Source organism: Schistocerca serialis, chromosome 3, assembly GCF_023864345.2.
Source record: "Schistocerca serialis cubense isolate TAMUIC-IGC-003099 chromosome 3, iqSchSeri2.2, whole genome shotgun sequence".
Classification (NCBI taxonomy): domain Eukaryota; kingdom Metazoa; phylum Arthropoda; class Insecta; order Orthoptera; family Acrididae; genus Schistocerca; species Schistocerca serialis.
This window is the reverse complement of record NC_064640.1, coordinates 995,691,728-995,713,116: the sequence shown is the minus strand read 5'-3', so window position 1 is coordinate 995,713,116 and position 21,389 is coordinate 995,691,728. Positions and strand designations below refer to the sequence as shown.

General features: G+C 43.3%; 1 protein-coding gene across 1 annotated transcript in view; it reads left to right on the top strand.

The window, feature by feature from the left end:
- Positions 1 to 21,389, top strand: part of LOC126471446 (structural maintenance of chromosomes protein 4-like) — a 252,910-nt gene that overhangs the window by 215,775 nt on the left and 15,746 nt on the right. The window contains exon 17 of the mRNA XM_050099628.1: positions 18,107 to 18,280. Coding sequence (XP_049955585.1) covers positions 18,107 to 18,280 — 174 coding nt within the window. The remainder of the gene's footprint in view (positions 1 to 18,106; positions 18,281 to 21,389) is intronic.

The following is a 21,389-nucleotide window of genomic DNA, read 5'->3' as shown; positions in this document are numbered from 1 at the left end:
GGGGGTTCTATGTTGGCAAGGACTGGGAGCCAGTCACATGGGGTAGCCCTAAGTGTGCCTCAGATAATTCTCATCGTCTCTTTCAATTGGGTGTCTATTTACATGCGCACTTTTCGCCCAGACTGGTGAACAATATTCAGCCACGCTGTACACGAGGGCTAATGCTGACGTCCTTAGTGTATTAGCTCCGCACCCCCATGATGTTTTGGCCAGTTTAGACATAATGGCATTTCGAGATTTTAATTTCTGTTTGGTTTCTTCCAGGTGGGAGCTAAACGTTAGTGTGCGGTCTAATTTTACTCCCAGATATTTGGGCTTATCTTCATGTCTGATATGCCGGTCATTCAGGGAAAGCTGTAGTTTCCTGCTTGAAGCTCTGTTATTAAGGTGCGTTATGGTACTGGTCGTTTTATTGGGGTTGGGATGCAAATGCCACTTAAGGTAGTAGGTGTTCAGCGCTTCAAGGTCCGCATTCAGTGTTTTTTCAAGATCTTCGAAATTTTTGCTTTGGTATGCGATGGCCAGATCATCCGCATACGCAAATTTACCCAATCTGGTGCTCGGCATATCAGATATGTATAAATTAAAAAGGGTCAGCGCCAGGGCTGACCCCTGCGGCAGGCCATTGTTTATGACCATGCTTTTGCTGCTCTCTCCATGAAGATAGACCTTGATCTTCCTGCCTGTCAGCATATTTTTTAGTAATGTGTACGTCTGATTGCATTTTATAATTCGAGTAAGCTTGAGCAGTAGTCCTTCGTCCCAGACAGTGTCATAGGCTGATGTAAGATCTATTAATACCAGGCCCGTTTTCAGCTTGTTCTGATAACCTTTCTCTATATATGTTGTAAGGGACAAAACTTGCTCACAGCAGTTCCTTCCCACACTGAACCCTGCTTGATAGTCCGGGAGGTTCGCCTCAATGTATGGTGCTAGTCTGGCCAATAATATTCTCTCAAATAGTTTGTAAGAGGTACAAAGCAGTGAGATCGGTCTATAGTTCTTTGGATTATCTCCATCCTTCCCTGGTTTCAGTACCGCTATTACCTTAGCTTCTTTCCATAACTTCGGGAGTGCACCTGATTTAATGCATTCCGTGAAGAGCTTGGCCGTCCATTTCCTTCCAATGGGTCGCTGTCAGTTGTGCTGCCTCAAGACACACACAGTCTCTAACTTTAATACTTGCGTGACTGTGTTAAACTTTGATTCTACCTCTGAATGACTAGATTGTACCAGGATTTTAAATTTTGAAATTCAGTCAATAATACACAGAATACTGAAAATTAAATTTGTTGCTCCTGGAAGCTGTTAGATGGGCAACCTGCAACTGAAATCAAATTCCATGACAGTGGTTTAGTAGTAGGAATGAAGTAATTCCATCTTGAGACAGCAAGTCCTACACAGTCTTGGGTGTTACTCTCTTGAAAACAACTATGTCGTGTATCTGTTACCATCACACCCCATAATATCAACATGGTACTGGGATTAATTTGTCACTGAGACCTTGTACTGCAGGCAGATGAAGAACTATACTGAAACTTGGAGATGAGAGGAATCAAATTAATTCATTGTGTGTGTCAAGGCCCACTAGACAAGAAAACACTGGCAAATTCACCATAGTCTTAGAGGGAGATTCACTTTCAGAGGTGGTCAGAATCATAGTTCACTGCTGTGGTGTGTAGTCCTATGTGGTGCTTTGAATGCCAGTGCTTCAGGCATATGTCTTCCTGGTGTACACAGGACCGTATTTGAAGAGACCATTTGGCCACTCCACAAAAATTCACCTTCTGCACCACAACTTTCTGCGTTAACTGTGGGAATGACCACCCTTCCCAATCCTTGAAGTGTGCTACGCTAATTAAGGAACACAAAATCCAGGAGCTGAGATTCACAAATCACCTTTAACATTTTGAAGCTTGGAAAAATACCGTTGTTTGTATCCTGTCTTACTGATGCCAACTTCTATAAGTACAGTGGCAAAGTCATTGACAGTACCTGGCATATTTACTACATCAGTGTTGATCTCTGGAAGTTGTGCAATTAAGCTTGACCATGGTGCAAACAGGCCCTCACCTCTCATGGTTTCTGTGGCACCATCTTTGAGTGTTTCTTAATGGCATGGCGTTTTTCGGGATCCTGTCCCCAAAAATGGATACGTCAGCAACCCAACAAAAGTTTCTGACTGAAGGAACCACGGAGTGTGGATCACAGGGCTGCTGCTCTTCTTCCTCCATTCCTACACCCACAGACCCACAGTGGGTAAGCCTTCATGTGTTTGACTGCCAAAAGTGATGGGAAAAAAGAAGAAAATTAGGAAGAAGGCTACTCTGGTGGCACCAAAGGCATTCGATCCCCCTGTGCTCTTGGACGTTTAACCAGTGTGGACTGATATTGTTCCACCACCAGCACCAGTGACAGTGATCTTCCGGCATGGCGTGTTCTCCTGGCCCCCTCACAACTAACTAGGACATCATCATCAAAATCATGATTCAGTGGAACTGCAGTCGATACTGCTGCCACCTGCCAAAACTAAAACAACTGATTCCCTTTTGCTCTACGATCTGTGTTACTTTCCAAGAAACACAATCCACAGATGACCATTTTCCAAATCTTGGAGGTTACCGTGCTTTGCTTTGTAGGAAAGCACTGTCTCCGTAACAGCATCTGGAGGGGTCTGTACATTAGTTCACATTAGCACAGGCATCATCAGTGAGTAGATTCCTCTCTGTATCATATAGGAAGCAATAGTAGTGAATCTACATCTACATCTACATCTATACTCCGCGAGCCACCTTACGGTGTGTGGCGGAGGGTACTTATTGTACCACTATCTGATCCCCCCTTCCCTGTTCCATTCACGAATTGTGCGTGGAAAGAACGACTGCTTGTAAGTCTCCGTATTTGCTCTAATTTCTCGGATCTTTTCGTTGTGATCATTACGCGAGATATATGTGGGCGGTAGTAATATGTTGCCCATCTCTTCCCGGAATGTGCTCTCTCGTAATTTCGATAATAAACCTCTCCGTATTGCGTAACGCCTTTCTTGAAGTGTCCGCCACTGGAGCTTGTTCAGCATCTCCGTAACGCTCTCGCGCTGACTAAATGTCCCCATGACGAATCGCGCTGCTTTTCGCTGGATCATGTCTATCTCTTCTATTAATCCAACCTGGTAAGGGTCCCATACTGATGAGCAATACTCAAGAATCGGACGAACAAGCGTTTTGTAAGCTACTTCTTTCGTCGATGAGTCACATTTTCTTAGAATTCTTCCTATGAATCTCAACCTGGCGCCTGCTTTTCCCACTATTTGTTTTATGTGATCATTCCACTTCAGATCGCTCCGGATAGTAACTCCTAAGTATTTTACGGTCGTTACCGCTTCCAATGATTTACCACCTATGGCATAATCGTACTGGAATGGATTTCTGCCCCTATGTATGCGCATTATATTACATTTATCTACGTTTAGGGAAAGCTGCCAGCTGTCGCACCATGCATTAATCCTCTGCAGGTCCTCCTGGAGTACGTACGAGTCTTCTGATGTTGCTACTTTCTTGTAGACAACCGTGTCATCTGCAAATAGCCTCACGGAGCTACCGATGTTGTCAACTAAGTCATTTATGTATATTGTAAACAATAAAGGTCCTATCACGCTTCCCTGCGGTACTCCCGAAATTACCTCTACATCTGCAGATTTTGAACCGTTAAGAATGACATGTTGTGTTCTTTCTTCTAGGAAATCCTGAATCCAATCACAAACCTGGTCCGATATTCCGTAAGCTCGTATTTTTTTCACTAAACGTAAGTGCGGAACCGTATCAAATGCCTTCCTGAAGTCCAGGAATACGGCATCAATCTGCTCGCCAGTGTCTACGGCACTGTGAATTTCTTGGGCAAATAGGGCGAGCTGAGTTTCACATGATCTCTGTTTGCGGAATCCATGTTGGTTATGATGAAGGAGATTTGTATTATCTAAGAACGTCATAATACGAGAACACAAAACATGTTCCATTATTCTACAACAGATTGACGTAAGCGAAATAGGCCTATAATTATTCGCATCTGATTTATGACCCTTCTTGAAAATGGGAACGACCTGCGCTTTCTTCCAGTCGCTAGGTACTTTACGTTCTTCCAGCGATCTACGATAAATTGCTGATAGAAAGGGGGCAAGTTCTTTAGCATAATCACTGTAGAATCTTAAGGGTATCTCGTCTGGTCCGGATGCTTTTCCGCTACTAAGTGATAGCAGTTGTTTTTCAATTCCGATATCGTTTATTTCAATATTTTCCATTTTGGCGTCCGTGCGACGGCTGAAGTCAGGGACCGTGTTACGATTTTCCGCAGTGAAACAGTTTCGGAACACTGAATTCAGTATTTCTGCCTTTCTTCGGTCGTCCTCTGTTTCGGTGCCATCGTGGTCAACGAGTGACTGAATAGGGGATTTAGATCCGCTTACCGATTTTACATATGACCAAAACTTTTTAGGGTTCTTGTAAATAAACCCCGTGACGGCCATTTCAAACATTTACGTCCAGGCAGGGCACTTACCTTGAGATGACAACATTAATCCAATAACTCTGCCCGTTTTGTTCCTACTTCAGGGTTACAGTGCACTTCACCCCCAGTGGGGATGTACCACTTCGACCAATAGATGCCTTCTGATCAACCAGCTTCTTTCCTACCTCGATCTCTATCTGCACAATGAGTGCTACTACCTACTTTATTGTCACCCATGGCACTTATTCACTATTGACCTTACGATCTCTTTCCCTCATACTCCTAACTTAAGTGGCCACTACATAATGAACTTCATGGCAGTGACGACATTCTGATCATCATGTCACTACCCAGTGAACTACTTAACCACACTGTGCTGTTTGATGAGGCAACTTCCAGTATTGTATCTCTACTGTGTGTCAAACTGTGTCGATGAGTTTGTTTTGGGAGAAATTTGTGACAAGATTATCTGCACTGTTGGAGCTGCTGTCTCCTTTTCTGCAGGTCCACTCTGCCGCCAGATAGTACCGTGTTGGACCAGAGATTTCAATGGCTATTCAGGACTGTTACAATGTGCTCCAATGTATAAAGCAACAGACAGCTTATAAGAGGCTCTGTGGTGAGGCTCACTGTCTAACTAAATGTAGTATAATGGAATGCTTAGAGTGCTAAATCATCTTATGGGAACATATACTTCTTCATCCAAGGTGGTGTTGATTCCCTGTACTCTGGTGGGTTGCCAAAGAACTACTACTCTCCTGGGTCTCCTCCATCATGGTTGTATACCTACAGATGCATTGGTTCTTGTGCAACACCTTGGCTGCCCTCTGTGCGTCTCAATAGGTGTCCTCCTCTTCTTACCCGTATGCCTTTGAATGTAGCCCCTCCCCCCCCCCCCTTCCCCCACCACCACCACCACCACCACCCCACCCCACCCCACCCACTCCGGGTCCAGGGGTTAGAATAGGCCTTGAGGTATTCCTGCCTGTCGGACAAGACGACTAAAAGGAGTTTCACACATTTAGGCCTTTATGTGATGGTCCCCTGTGGGGTTTGACCTCCATTCTTCAAAATTTTCCCAAAGAGCAAGCCAATTGGGGAAGGGCGCCTTACAATGTGCATCGTGTCCATCGTGCATTGAGATCTTCAGCCAACTTTCTCGTTGCTGCATTGCAGTCCTGCCCATTCTCCATCTCTTGGGCGAAGACACCTTCCAGGGTGCGTTTTCCAGCAGGCACTATGCACTGTCGATTCCTGCGTCGATGATGACCATGGACTTCTTTCCACCTGATATCCAGCACGGTAGCCAGTCCATTGTGGTGGGGCCACCATGTACCCTGTTGGTTGTAGCCCCCTGACCACACAGGGATCAGCTCTGCTGATGCCTGTGCCGTTAGCTCTCCACGTATGCCATGGGGAGATGCCCATCCCCCTGGGACATCGGGACTCCAGACAAAGGCCATCCTGCCAGGTAGCCTTTGCTGTGGCTGGGTGGTGCCCATGGGGAGGCCCCCTGGTCGGAGTAGATGACATGCGATGAAGCGTAGTCCCTCATCTGTTGCTGGTGGTGAAACACCAGCAGTCTCTAAATGATCACGAGCTCAATTCAATGCACAGAAGTATGACCCCAGATCATTCCCCTCCCTGGCCACACCATGGGATGAATGTTAGGCTAAGGATGGCAGCGGATCTTATTCGCCCTGCTACCTTGTTTGTTCGAGAGCTGATGAGGAGTCTCTCATGACGATGACGCCTCAGTTTTTTGTTGAGCATTTAGAGAACAAGTTCGAGGAGGTGGAGGGCTTGTCCAAAATGAGATTTGGTTCAGTCTTCATCAAAACAGCATATTCTGCCCAGTCACGGGAGTTACTCACTTGTGACAAGCAGATGTTTCTGTAACCTTCATGCCCTGTAAGAGCTTAAATATGGTCCACAGTATCATATTTCACAGAAACCTTCTTTTACAGTCAGATAATGAGCTGCGCGCCAATTATACCGGCGAGGTGTACATTTCATCCAGCATGTCCACCGGGGTCCGAAGGATAATCAGGTTGCCACCGGTGCCTTCATATTGGCCTTCGAGAGTGATACATTGCCCGAGATGGTCAAGGTGATAGTCTACCAGTGTGGTGTAAAGCCCTATATTCCTCACCCGATGCAATGCCTTAAGTGCTGGAAGTTCGGCCATATGTCTTCCCATTGTTCTTTCAGCATCATATGTCTAGATGGCGGATGCCCATTACATCCAAATACTCCATGTGCCCCACCTCCCACCTCCCATCTGTGTCAGCTGCAGAGAGCACCATTGCTCACCAGACTGCAGGATTCTCCAGAAAGAAAGGAAAATCATGGAGTGCACGACCTTGGACAGACTGACCTGCACTGAGGCTATGAGAAAATTTGAACGCCTGCATCCTGTGCGTATGACATCGTCTTACGCTGCCACTACAACAGTTCTGGCACCATCAGCTCTGCCAACCCAGATCACCTCTCAGAGGTGGAAGACTACACATGCCCCTTGATGGTAGGGGGCATTTCCTTCCCTGTTGCTCTTGCACAACCTACTTCGGGAGCAACAACCCCCCCCCCCCCCTCCCCCACCCCACCCCAATTCGCCAACCACCAGGGACGTCCGCTAGAGAAGAGTAAGTCTTCTTCAGCTTCTCTCGCTAGGAAGGGGTTCCTTGGGTGACTCCCTTCCAATTTCCCAGATTTCTGCTGGTGGGAAAGACGACCCCCCCCCCCTCCCCCACCCCACCCCAATTCGCCAACCACCAGGGACGTCCGCTAGAGAAGAGTAAGTCTTCTTCAGCTTCTCTCGCTAGGAAGGGGTTCCTTGGGTGACTCCCTTCCAATTTCCCAGATTTCTGCTAGTGGGAAAGACGACACCCACCAGTTGCTGAAGAGCCCAAAAGCACCTGGTCGTAGGGCTTCACACTTATCCTCAGTCCCCGAGACTGAGCCAGTGAAGTCCTCCCAGCGAGGGAAACCCAAGGAGCAGTGAGAAAAATAAAAAAAGAAAACCCCTAAGACCAAGGAAACTGCGGTGGCACCCACATCACCGCTACCTACAAGCCCTGCTGCTTAGGATGGGGTAGGGATTTTGGCGTCCGCTGAGGACCTAGATATCGTCAGACTGTCAGACACAATGGATATAGACTGCTCAGACAATAAACTGCTGGCAGCAGGTGGCTCTGAGGGGTAAACTGCCTCTTGGAATGTTCCATGCCTTCCCAGTCTCACGATATCATCCTCCAGTCGAATTGCAGCGATTTTTCCACCACCTAGCTGAGCTACAGCAACTGTTAAGCTTTACACCTGCTATCTGCATTGCCCTCCAGGAAACCTGGTTCCCAGCAATGCGAACCCCTGCCCTCCACGGCTGTAAGGGATATTACAGGAACTGTAGTGCCTATAATGGAGTGTCGGGTGGAGTTGGCGTTTATGTCCTAAACTCGGTCTGTAGTGAACATGTGCCCCTTCAAACCACTCTTGAATCTGTGGCTGTCTGAATAAGGACGATGCAGGAAATAAATGTCTGCAATGTATATCTTCCTCCAGATGGTGCAGTACCCCTGAACGTATGAGTTGCACTGATTGATCAACTCCCTAAACCTTTCTTACTTCTGGGAGATTTAATGCCCATAACACCTTGTGGGGTGGTACCATGCTTATTGGCCGAGGCAGAGAGGTCGTAACTTTACTGTTGCAGTTCGACCTCTGCCTCTTAAGTACTGGGGCCACCGCACATTTCAGTGTGGCTCATGGTAGTTACTCGGCCATTGATTTATCAATTTGCAGCCCAGGACTTCCCCCATTTATCCACTGGAGAGCACCTGTGTGGTAGTGACAACTTCCCCATGTTTCTGTCACTGCCCCAGCATCACGCACACGAGCACCTGCCCAGATGGGCTTTGAACAAGGCAGACTGGGGAACTTTCACCTCTGCTGTCACCGCTGAATCTCCCCCACATGGTAACATCGATGTGATGGTTGAACAGGTGACTAGCACAATTGTTTCTGCGGCAGAAAACGCGATCCCTCGTTCTTTAGGGTGCCTGAGGCGTAAAGCAGTCCCTTGGTGGTCGCTGGAAATCACTGAAGCAGTAAAGGACCATCGGCAAGCTGTACAGCGGCATACGCAGCACCTTTCCCTGGAGCACCTCATAGCCTTTCAACAGCTCTGTGTCTGTGTACGCTCCCTTATCAAACAACGGAAGGAGGAGTGTTGGGAGAGATATGTCTCCACCATTGGGTGTCACACGTCACCTACCGAAGTCTGGACAAAGATTAAACGTCTTTTCAGGTACCAGGCCCCAACAGCTTTCCCCGGTGTTACCATAAATGGCGAGTTATGTACCGACGCAAACACGATTGCCGAGCGCTTTGCTCGAGCCTCTGCGCCAGAGAATTAACCCCAGCCTTTTGCACACTCAAACGGCATGTGGAAGGAACATCCTCTCATTCACTATACACTGCATCCCATTCACTATACACTGCAGTGAATCCTATAAAGCCCCATTTACAGAGTGGGAGCTCCTCAATGCCCTTGAACATTGCCCCGACACAGCTCCTGGGCTTGATCGCATCCACAGCCAGATGATTAAACATCTCTCATCTGAATACAAGCGACATCTTCTCGTCATCTTCAACAGGATCTGGTACGATGGTGTCTTTCCATCTCAAAAGCGGGAGAGCACCATCATTCCAGTACTCAAACCTGGTAAAAACCCGCTTGATGTGGATAGCTCTCGGCCCATCAGACTCGCCAACGTTCTTTGTAAGCTGTAGGAACGTATGGTATGTCGGCGATTGGGTTGGGTCCTGGAGTCGGGTGGCTTGCTGGCTCCATGTCAGGGCAGCTGTCACCAGGGTCGCTTTACCACTGATAATCTTGTGTCCGTTGAGTCTGTCATCCGAACAGCATTTTCCAGATGGCAACACCTTATTGCCGTCATTTTTGATTTACGTAAAGCATACGACACGACTTGGCGACATCATATCCTTGCCACATTGCATGAGTGGGATCTCCGGGGACCACTCCTGATTTTTATCCAAAACTTTCTGTGTCCAAGTTGGTGACTCCCATAGTCTCATCCATATCCAGAAGAATGGAGTCCCACAGGGCTCTGTATTGAGTCTCTCTTTATTTTTAGTGACCATTAACGATCTAGCAGCAGCTGTTGGCCCCTCCGTCTCGCCTTCTCTGTATGCAGACGAATTCCGAATTTCGTACTGCTGCTCCGGTACTGTTGTTGCTGAGCGGCACCTCCAGGGAGCCATCCACAAGGCACAGTCACAGGCTCTAGCACACGGTTTCCAGTTTTCAGCGGCAAAGTCGTGTGTCATGCACTTCTGTTGGACTCGTAGCGTTCATCCGGAACCCGCACTTTACTTTAATGACTATCTACTCACAGTAGTGGAGACATATCAATTCCATGGACTGCTTTTCGACGCTCGATTGGCTTGGCTCCCACATCTTCGTCAGCTTAAGCAGAAGTGCTGTGAGCACCTCAATGCCCTCCATTGCCTGAGCAACACCAATTGGGGTGCAGATCGCTGTACGCTGCTGCAGCTCTACAGAGCCCTTGTCCAATCCTGAATTGACTATGGGAGTGTGGTTTATGGTTCGGCAGGACCTTCAGCATTGCATTTACTTGACCCTGTGCACCACTGTGGGGTTTGATTAGCGACAGGAGCTTTTAGGACGAGTCTGGTGACCAGCATACTGGTGGAGGCTGGTGTCCCTCCACTGCAGATCAGATGTGCACAACTGCTCGCCAGTTAAGCAGCACACATTCATAGTTCACCTGAGCATCTGAATTACTGTCTACTTTTCCCGCCCGCATCAGTCCATCTCCTGCATCGGCAGCCCAGATCGGGGCTAAAGATTGCGGTTCGCGTGCGGTCCCTTCTCTCCAAGCTGGAGTCCTTCCCTTTACCACCTCTGCTTGCGGTCCGTTCACGTATACTTCCATGGTGTACGCCGCGGCCAAAGCTTTGTCTGGACCTCTTCTGTGGCCCTAAGGACTCCTTTAACCCTGCCACTCTCCACTGTCACTTCCCTTCGATTCTTGACTTGTTCGGGGGCTCTGTAGTGGTTTACACCAACCGCTCCATGGCTGATGGTCACATAGGTTTCGCGTATGTTAATGGAGGACATATTGAGCAGCACTTCTTGCCAGTTGGTTGCAGTGTTTTCACTGCAGAGCTGGCGGCCATATCTCGTGCTCTTGAATACATCCTCTCATGCCCTGGGGAGTCATTTTTCCTGTGTACTGACTCATTGAGCGGCTACAAGCTATTGACCAGTGCTACCCTTGCCACCCTCTATTAACGTCCATTCAGGAGTCCATCTATGCCCTGGAACAGTCTCACTGTTCCGTGGTGTTTGTGTGGACCCCAGGGCACGTCGGATTCCCCAGCAATGAACTTGCCGACAGGCTGGCCAGACAGGCGGTGCGGAAACCATTTCTGGAGATAGATGGAATGGCATAACAGCACGTACAACAAATTGCATGTCATTAAGGAGACTATGAATGAATGTGTGGAAGTCTTCCATGCAGGCCTCTCGCAGGGAATCAGTTTTCAGCTGCCAGCTCTGCATTGGCCGTACGTGGCTAATGCATGGTTGCCTACTCCGTCACGAGGACTCATCTCAGCGTCGCTGTGCCTCCCAGATGACAGTCGTCCACCTCTTGCTGGACTGCCAACTTTCTGCCGCTTTGCGGCAGACTTCTAACTTTCCCAGCACCCTGCCTTCGGTGTTAGGCGACAATGCCTCCAAAGCAGCTTTAGTTTTTTGTTTTATCTGTGAGAGTGGGTTTTATACTTTTATGTAGGTTTTAGCGCATGTCCTTTGTTTCTCTGTGTCCCCACCCTAGTGCTTTTAGGATGGAGGTGTTAATGTTTTGCAGAATGGCTGGCTTTCCCTTTTTATTCTCATGGTTGGCCAGCCACTGTAATCTGCTTTCATGTTTTACTCTCTTCTGTTTCTAGCATGCCTCTGTTGTTTTCTTGTCCTCTTTTGTTCCTTTTAGTGTTCGTTGGCTTCCCTTCGTTCTTGTGGCTTTTCCGTTCTTTCCGTTTTGTGTTATAAGTTTCGTCCGTGTTATTCTCACACTTGTGGCATTGTTTTATTAGGAACAAGGGACTGATGACCTCGTAGTTTGGTCCCTTCTCCCACCTTTAAACCAACCAACATCCACAGCTAACAATCTTGGTAAGTTGGAAACATTTGTCGGATGGGCTTTCTCTAAATGTCAACACCACGTCGCAGTGCATTTTGACCTACATAACATACACTTCTTGGTGCCATCACATTTTATTTACCTTCCACATCTGGCTTTCAAGGCTCGCTATCTGTTTTTGTCAGTTTTATCCTAGCTTTAGTTTTGGGTTAAACTTAATGCATTACTCTCATCCCCATGGGTGCAAGAGAACGGTATCCCACAGAGTTTGATGCTAATTATTGCAGTCTTCATCCCCACGAACAGGCTAGTGACCTCCATTGTATCAGTGTCTCAGCAGCTTTCATATTTATTTAGCTCCCTTGCTGAACACCAGCTCAAGGGTACTATTACCCTCATATCGAGCTGCACTTGCAAAAATAGAAACAAATATGCTCGTTGTATGATGGATAAAGTAAAGTGGCCCACCTCTCAGGGATTTTTGAGAAGTAGTGCTTATTTGTGGTAACACACATGGAATTAAATTTAGTCTGCTGGCCACTTAAAATCATTGTTACATTGCTAACATTGACAGCAGTGCAAATTCATGATATCTGTCGAAATATTCAGAGTGGAACTAGGGCAGCTGGGGCCACGAAGACTTCTCCAGACTGTACCACAGCTCATGTTAGCATTGTACTTCAGTCTTTCCATATCATATGAATGTCATCAAATGTATTTTTTCTTTCAATTATAGTTTTTTCATTCAAGAAAGTTACATTTTGGCTCAGTGGGGTATCATACTTGATTTGAAGGATATAAATTTGGCGAAAAGAAACTATGTATTCAAGACTATGATTCGTATTGTCTCTGGTAGGGTTTAAATAGGGTACTTTATTAGATTACTGTAACATTATAAACCATATAATTAAATAATGGAAAATCCAGGATGGAATGTAACAATATTATGAGAAGGAAAGTCGCTACTCACCATATAGCGGAGATGCTGAGTCGCAGGTAGACACAACATAAAAAAACACACACACACACACACACACACACACACACACACACACACACACACACAGACACGCGCGCGTGCGTTGTTTTGTTTTGTTTTGTTTTGTATTGTTTTGTTTTGTTGACGAAGGCCAATGGCCGAAAGCTTCAATTGTGAAAGTCTTTGTTGTACCGATCTGCGACTCAGCATCTCCGCTGTATGATGAGTCGCAACTTTCCTTCTCATAATATTGCAAACAATATAATTCATCTACACTGAATCATTTCCAGCATAAGTGAACTGTACAAAGCCTGAACTGTAAGTACTCTCGTCACTGGAGAAAATCTTTCTCCTGCAACGTCTCCTACATCAGTGTTTTTTGACAAACAAGTTAGTGTACGGCTGCCTAGAATATGGGTGGCTATAATTAGGAACTACATGCAAGTGGGCTGAGAGTGGTGAGGAGAATCTTGCTGCACAACATACATGAACGCAGTTGGGATTTTTCATGTTTTCTTATATGGTCTGTGAAATGCTAGAATAAAGCCTCCTAAGAATGTCAACCTCTTTTGCAATCTTGGAGGACACTACTTTTTCTCTGAGGAAGAGGCACCCACAGCCATACAGTAGACCAAATAGACCTGTGCTACGGAGAAGCCTCCCAATAATGTGGTAAACAAGAATACAAATTTGCAACACACAGTATAACAAAAAGATGTAAAGTAACTATCACACAAACACCACATAAGAAATGCACACCGTGTCTTATCGTTAATAGTAGCCTAGGTACACTGACTGCCTGAAAACCATCACATATATACTTCAGAATGAAAATCAAAAGTACAAAACAAACTTTATTGAACTATTGTAAACAGTATGTTTTTAATCATTACTCAGATGATTCGCAGCCGTCACCACTGGATTTCTTGGCACTACTCCCTTCATAGAGAGCATTGTCTTGTTTGCCATCAAGCACATTAGAAATGTAGCCTTTTTTAAATGCATGGTGGACAGTTTTATTTGGTATTCATTTCTGAAATTGGTCAATCCATTCGTAGACTTCAGACAAGCTTGCACGCTTAACGCATCCTGTAATTACCTATCTTCATTTGTTAACCATTGTGTGTACATATTTTGAAGTTTGATCTTATGTGGTTTGTTTAAAGAAATATCTAATGGCTGTAGAATTAGTATCATCCCTCCTGGAGTTATACCAAAGTCCGTTCTACCCTCTACTAATTCTCTCTTTGCAGCAGAGTTGTGTGACCTGCATACGAATCTAGTACAAGCATATTTGGCACACCTAGCAAACCACCAGGATGACATTTGGCATACAAGTTCGATCCCTTCTAATACCGTATTCTCTGTGAACCAGCTACTTTTGTTAGCACGTAAATAACAGCTTTAGAAAGGACCTTGGACTTGGGTAACATGTTGCAGTTGAAAACCATTAATCATGGCAGTTTAAGGCCATTGGCTGTGCAAGAAAGCATGACAGACATGTGCTGCTTTGCACAACCGTTGGACAGTATCGTGATATCTTTGTGCCCTTTTAGTTCTACTGTGTAATTTGTTGGCATATCGAAATACGCTGGAGTCTGGTCCACATTAACCTATCTGACCGAAAAGATAATTAGAATTTGAATCGATTCCATATTTTCAGATTTCCAGACGGCTTTTGACACTGTTCCTCACAAGTGTCTTCCAACCAAACTGCGGGCTTATGGAATATCGCTTCAGTTGTGGGACTGGATTAGCGATTTCCTGTCGGCTAGGTCACAGTTTGTAGTAATAGACGGAAAGTCATTGAGTAAAACAGAAGCAATATCCAGCATTCCCCAAGGAAGTGTTGTAAGCCCTCTATTGTTCCTGATCTATATTAACAACATAGGAGACAATCTGAGTAGACCTCTTGATTGTTTGCAGATGATGCTGTCATTTACCGTCTTATAAAGTCATCACGTGACCAAAACGAATTGCAAAAGAAAATTTAGAAAAGATATCTGAATGGTGCAAAAAATGGCAATTGACCTGAATAAAGAAAAGTGTGAAGTTATTCACATGAGTACTAATCACTGGCAGAACACTTAGAAGGCGCAGCAGGTCTACTAGAGAGACTGCTTACACCACACTTGTGCACCCTATTCTGAAGTATTGCTGTGCAGTGAGGGTTCCACATTAGGTGGGACTGACGGATGACATCAAAAATGTTCAAAGAAGCATAGCTCATTTTGTATTATTGCAAAATAGGGGAGATACTGCCACAGGCATGATATGTGAATGGGAGTGGCAATCCTTGAATCAAAGGAGTTTTCCATTGCGATGGGATCTTCTCATGAAATTTCAATCACCAGTTTTCTCCTCCAGTTGCGAAAACATTGTTGGCACCCATCTACCTAGGGAGAAATGATCATCACAATAAAATACAAGAAATCAGGGCTTGCACAGGAAAATTTAAGTGCTCGTTTTCCCGGGTGCCGTTAGAGAGTGGAATGGTGGAGACAGCTTGAAGGTGGTTCAAACCTCTGCCAGTCACTTTATTGTGAATAACAGAGCAATCATGCAGATGTAGCTGTTAAAATCCACAAGGTTTCATGAAATGGACAACCCAAGTGCAGCTTCATTTGAAATTTGTGATATTTTACTGTGGAGCAACTTCATGTGCTTTAACATACTTCGTGCACTCACGGGTAAGCACTTCTGTCACTACACCTTGAGATAATCATTCTTCACAAATTCTAATGTATGATAGTGACCACATTTTGGCACAGAATTTTTTTCGCCCCCTGGGACAAGCTAAAAGTTATTCCTTTTGCTGTCTCTGTTTCATGTTTCTATTGTCAATCCGGTATCGCTGATCTGCAGTGCGGTATGACATTTTCTCAGCCAGAGAAATTGCTTCTCTTTTGAACTTTATGGTATATGGTGAACACGCCTCATCATTGTGTATTTAACCTGGTGCTTTACAGGAGTACTAAAATAGACTGAAACAAATGGTGAAATCTGAATATACCAGCTGCAAATGTTGTAGCAAGCGCTATTATTGGCCTAGGGGTCAGTGGAAGAAACACAGATGAAGTTGGGTGAGAGGAAGGGGGAATTTGGTGTAGCAGAAAAGTTTCACCTATTGCTTGCAATGTGGATAACATGATTCGTATCAATCATCTGCTGCGGTAGAAATCTCACAGAAGTAACAAGGTTTCATAAAAGCTCACTTATAAGAATGCTTATGTTCAAATGCGGAACTTATTTGTATTCATGAATATGAAATCAAATAAAGCAAATGAAAAACTTATTCTTGTGACATTGTGAATATTGGCAGCATTGAGAAATGGGTCAATACACATCTACGGAGACAGCTTATGAACAGAGCTGGACCTGTCAAAATGTAAAACTGTACTTACCAGGCTTGCCAGCTTCTGCAGGGTCCTTAAAAGTGTCTGATTTGATGGAGTCTGTGTCAAGAGTGTTTACTTTTATTGGTATGACTATTTGAAAAACTGCTAAATTCAAAGATGAGCTATATTAAATTGGAATTTCCCCATGACGAAAAATAATTAACTTTCATTTAACACTCAGTTCCCAAAACTCTTAACTCAAGGGCTTCTATGGCAAAATAGCTATCGTATTTACTTGATTATAAGATGGTTTTTCTCAAAGTCATCATTCGAAAACTAAGAGATTGTCTTATATTAGCATATGAAACTATTTCTGCTGAGGTCATCATGTTTACATTGTTAACATTGTTTAATAGATAGATACAGGCATCGTCTTACATTTACTGGTAGGGCTTGGACTTAGTGATGTCATAGGCAGATTTATTTTGAAAAATTCAGAAGGATGAGTAGGGCAAATGATACTCATGCTCAAACAGGTTTGATTATCTTGATACACTGAAGAGCTCGATATGTATCGACCTTGCTTGAACAATCACGTGACATTTGATTTACACAGTGCTGCTGAAAGGGATGCATGAGAAACTGTGAACAGCCACCACAAGAATTTAATGCTATTATCTTACAAACTCTACTTATATTCAAATAAGTATGAAATAAAAGTTCTCACACCGTTCAAACATTTATGGGGCTTGTTAAGCAAAGTTAGCATTGAAAGACGAAAATGTTGCCCTTCAAGAAATGTTACTTCAATCTGAGCGCAAGTCAGTATTTGGTTTGATTATGACATACTGTAATGTTTTACCAGGTGGGTTGCAAATGAGAAATTTGTTCACTGTTCACATATTAGAATAGCAGGTAAAAACATTACCACCTCTTAATCAGGTTTAGAACAAGGTAGTGACATTCAGGTGAAACAAGAAAGAAAACTAACCTAGAATTAAATGTCTAACAAACAACAGAAATCAAATTGATAATAATTGTTATCACGAGACTAAAAGGAAGACACCTTTTGGAGGTAGTACCATCAGACATAACTAGAACGTGGTGCAAGCAGAAGTTTGAGAATTTAACTGAATTGTGATTGCAGTCTTCTAGTTATCTATTAGTTGATGGTGCTGCATATGACCTTACCCTAGAAGATATTGCAGTTTGTTTTTCACATCTGCTCAGCACAGTATTACAGAAGGGCAGGAGGGGAAACAACGATACTGGCTTGGCTGAGAATAGGATGGGTACAAGGAGGGGAGTAGTGGACAGACAACAAATTAAGTCATGCTGCTAACCATGGGAACCTATACCACTGCAGTTTGCCTGAATCCTTTTCAGTTGAGTTTAAAACTGGACAGACACGTTAGTGTTATACATTTCTGCAGGAGAGGGAAGGTCTCTGGATGGTAAAGGAAATGAATTGTAATTCTTTAGGACAATTCATCTGCCTACAAAAATAATTTATGGTTTCGAAACTGAGTTATTTGAGTTCTGAATTTGTGGAGTACCTACTATATTTGACATTCCAAAACCCACACCAGTCATTATCTAAATATAATGTGGTTGGAACATTTTTGAATCCAATGAAGAGCTTACAACAGTATGTAGCTTGGTAGTTAGCAGATCTTCCAGAATGTAAGTTAAGGGATGCAATCTCCTCACTTTACAGAGTGTTGTGACATCATTGCAAGGCTGAGGATTTTTCCTTGCCATTGACATTCCAACAGTTGCCATATGCCCATCTTCAATATTGTGCAAGCTACATTCTTTAGCTGTAGTGATCATATTTCACAAGTAGTGGTTTGCATCCCAGTAATTGCTTGTTTGCAAATAATCCTGTGCTGAATTATCTATGCATTATTCAGTAGTTGCCTGAAAATTGTTTTTGATTAAATTTTCATGTAATGATATTGCCTTGAATACTTTACTCAGCTTTATTTTCAGTAATGATAAAGTGCTGAAATATCTTCATGGCATTTTAGTATTTATTGTTGTACTGCAGCTAACATGATAGAGCTCTATTTTGTGTGTATTTCTTATCATTTTTTCAGGAGGAAATTTCAGACAAAGAGACAAAGATTTCAACTTTACAAATGGAGATTGCAAGCATAGAAAAGACAGAGTTTGAAAGAAGAGCAGAAGCACAAGAAATCGAAGGTGATATTGATGTCAAACAGAGAACTATTGCAGAATATAAAGGCAAATTTCCTGGAATGAAAAAGACAGTAAGTTGGTAATTAGTTTTACATTTTTGGTTTGTAGCTTAATAATTGGAAAAGTTACTTCTATTAGTCCTCTCATTCCCTCATATCTTTAGGGAAAAAATTGTTCTTCATTGTTGAATTACAGCTGGGCGATTAATTTCTTGTGTTTTTTTGCAATGTTATATTCTGTTTCTGGCTTCAGTCAGTTTTGTCTGAATATTCAACAACTGACTGCCATTAGACAAGTATTTATCTATCTTGCTATGCAATGAATTAATATGAATTACTTTATAATCTGAACCAAGTAAGAACTAAATGTTAGAAAAACAATATGTGAAAATGAGCTAAATTAGTGAAAATAATTTTGGACACTTTTTTGTGGTTTATAAATGTCCAACACTGCATCTTGAAATATCCAGTTTGGCATAATGCTCCCGCAAAAGTCATATTTTCTGTCTACATTAATTAAAACAATAAATACCCTAGTTTCAATCATGTAGAAACTAAAACTCCTTTTTGAGCATTGCGTCAGCATAGTTTTTATTGTGATGAACAGATTCACTCCAAAATTACTTCCTTGTGATGCTAATAACACGGGAAACCACATTATAAAAAACTTACCTTTATTCCAGGGAACAGATGCCTTACCCTCTTTTTTTCCATGAAATATTCTCATATGAGTCATAAACAAGGATTAAGATTTAACTGTACTTCATTTGATACTAAGTAATCATTTTAAAGTAAAAGGTATCTTCCATACAGAGTGAATCTTTCACTGCAGCTGTGAATTTATTGTTTATGCTGTACACCTAACTATTAGGTCATTAGCATTAAAAAACTGTACTCGTATTATTGCTCTGTGTTCATTTCAGCTAAAAAAGATATTAAAGATTCCATTTGTTGTATCAGTGGTGTCCTTGCTGAAACAGTTTGCAATAGTAAACAGCTTATTGGTTATGTGTCTTTTGGTGATTAATGAAATGCTCTGAACACTTAGCTGCAACAAATGATATCGACAAGCTTTTAGCCCAGTTCTTTTTGTACTATGTTTTGGCACACTAAAATACTTCCTACTCTATATGGAGATGCTATTACATGCCTATATCAAACATTCTCTATATACTGCCCATTTATTGATTCTATGCACCTATCCCTATTACTTACTCTGTGGTTGATCATTTTTATTGATTGGTATGGAATAATAGTAATAATATAAACATCACAAGTGTGTTTTTTTATTCCCTTCATGATTTTTCCTCATTAAAATTACATTTATATACTCAAATAACTTCCGGGTTTGCTGCCGGGTGACGTCGTCATTCTCAAGGCACAAATGCAGGGAGGAAGAAATGTGCAAGGAAATTTAATACCTTGCTCACAGAGGAGAAGCAAGGAAGGTACCACACACAGAACAAGTGTCAACACAAACAATGATAACCAATATCAGAAATACCGATAGTAACTATTAATCAACAGGTGAGGTAGCACTAATTCTGTCCCTGTTTTTTGATGAGAGAGCCGGATTCCAAGCAGCATTTAAACAAAATCCACCATCTCTGTTAATAAGGTTGCTTGATAGTTTGATTTCAACTGCTTCCTTAATAACACTATCCCAATAGCTGGACGTGCAAGCCAGAATCTCCGTGTTGTATTCCATAGGATGACCGGTGTCAAGGCAATTTTCTGCAATGGCAGATTTACTTGGCTCTTGTAAGCGTGTGCGATGCTTATGTTCAATACACCGGTCTTCCACAGTCCTGATTGTCTGACCAATATATGACATGCCACAACTGCAAGGAATACGATAGACACCAGCCTTACGCAAACCAAGATCATCTTTCACGGATGCCAACAGGGCCTTAATCTTAGAAGGTGGTCGAAAAACACATTTCACATCATATTTCCACAAAATACTGCCAATTCTGTTGGAATTGGTGCCTACGTAAGGCAAAAAGGTCGTAGACTTAGGTGCCACTTCGTTGCTATAGTCACTCACCTGGTGCACAGAAGAGAGATGATGAATTTTGTTTAAATGCTGCTTGGAATCTGGCTCTCTCTCTCATCAAAAAACAGAGGGATAGAATTAGTGCTACCTTGCCTGTTGATTAATAGTCACCATTGATATTTCTGATGTTGGTTGTCTTTGTTTGTGTTGACACTTGTTCTGTGTGTGGTATCTTCCTTGTTTCTCCTCTGTGAACCGAGGTATTAAATTTCCTTTCACATTTCTTCCTCCCTGCATTTGTGCCTGTCGAAATATCGACAGTGGTTGACGACGTCACCTGGCAGCAGACACGTAAGTTATTTGAACATTCAATTCACCAGGAAAAGTTAAAGTATCACATTGTTTATCTCTATGGGGAGGAAATGTATCGTTGCTTGCGGAGGTTGGATAAACTTCGCAGCAGTAGAGTAAGGTTGAAGTGTCAAAATCATAGTGTGGTTCCAACGTTTGCTAAGGTTGTGCATCATATTAATTCTCCTGCCGCCAATCGCATCAAGCAACGTGCTGGTTTAGCTCTTGTTCGTGAAAGAATCCTCTATACTTGCCGTCAATTAGATTTTGTTTCTAAGGAATTATTTCAGCTTCATTTAATGACGACGTCTAATGTTTCTGCATTTTCTTGGGATTGGGTGGACGGTGCCTCTTTGTCACAGTCTGACTGGGAATTTCAATCTGTAACTGCTTGTCATTCGGCGAAATTTGAACGTTTCCTTGGCTCAGTGTCTAATTGTAATTTTAATTCTCGATGTTTTGTGATCAATCTCACTGGGAAAACATTTGACGACTCAGCTTTGTCTGTGCTGGGGAAAGGTTTGAACTTCACACAGACACCTAAGAGTTTGCCAGTTGATTTTATTAGTTCTATCGAACAGGCTGTCTATAAACTACCTTCCAAGGCTGCGGAAGAGGTTAGGAGGGAAGCTTGTTGTGTGTTGACTGGGGCCCGTCCACCCAAGTGTAACTTTACAGCAGCTGATGTGACTGCTTTATGTTCACTCAGAATGGACCCTGATATTGTTATTTTACCTGTGGGCAAGGGTAATGCCACTGTTTTGTTGAACAAGCATGATTACATTCAAAAGATGCAATGTCTACTTTCTGATTTGGCGTATCACAGAATCAGTG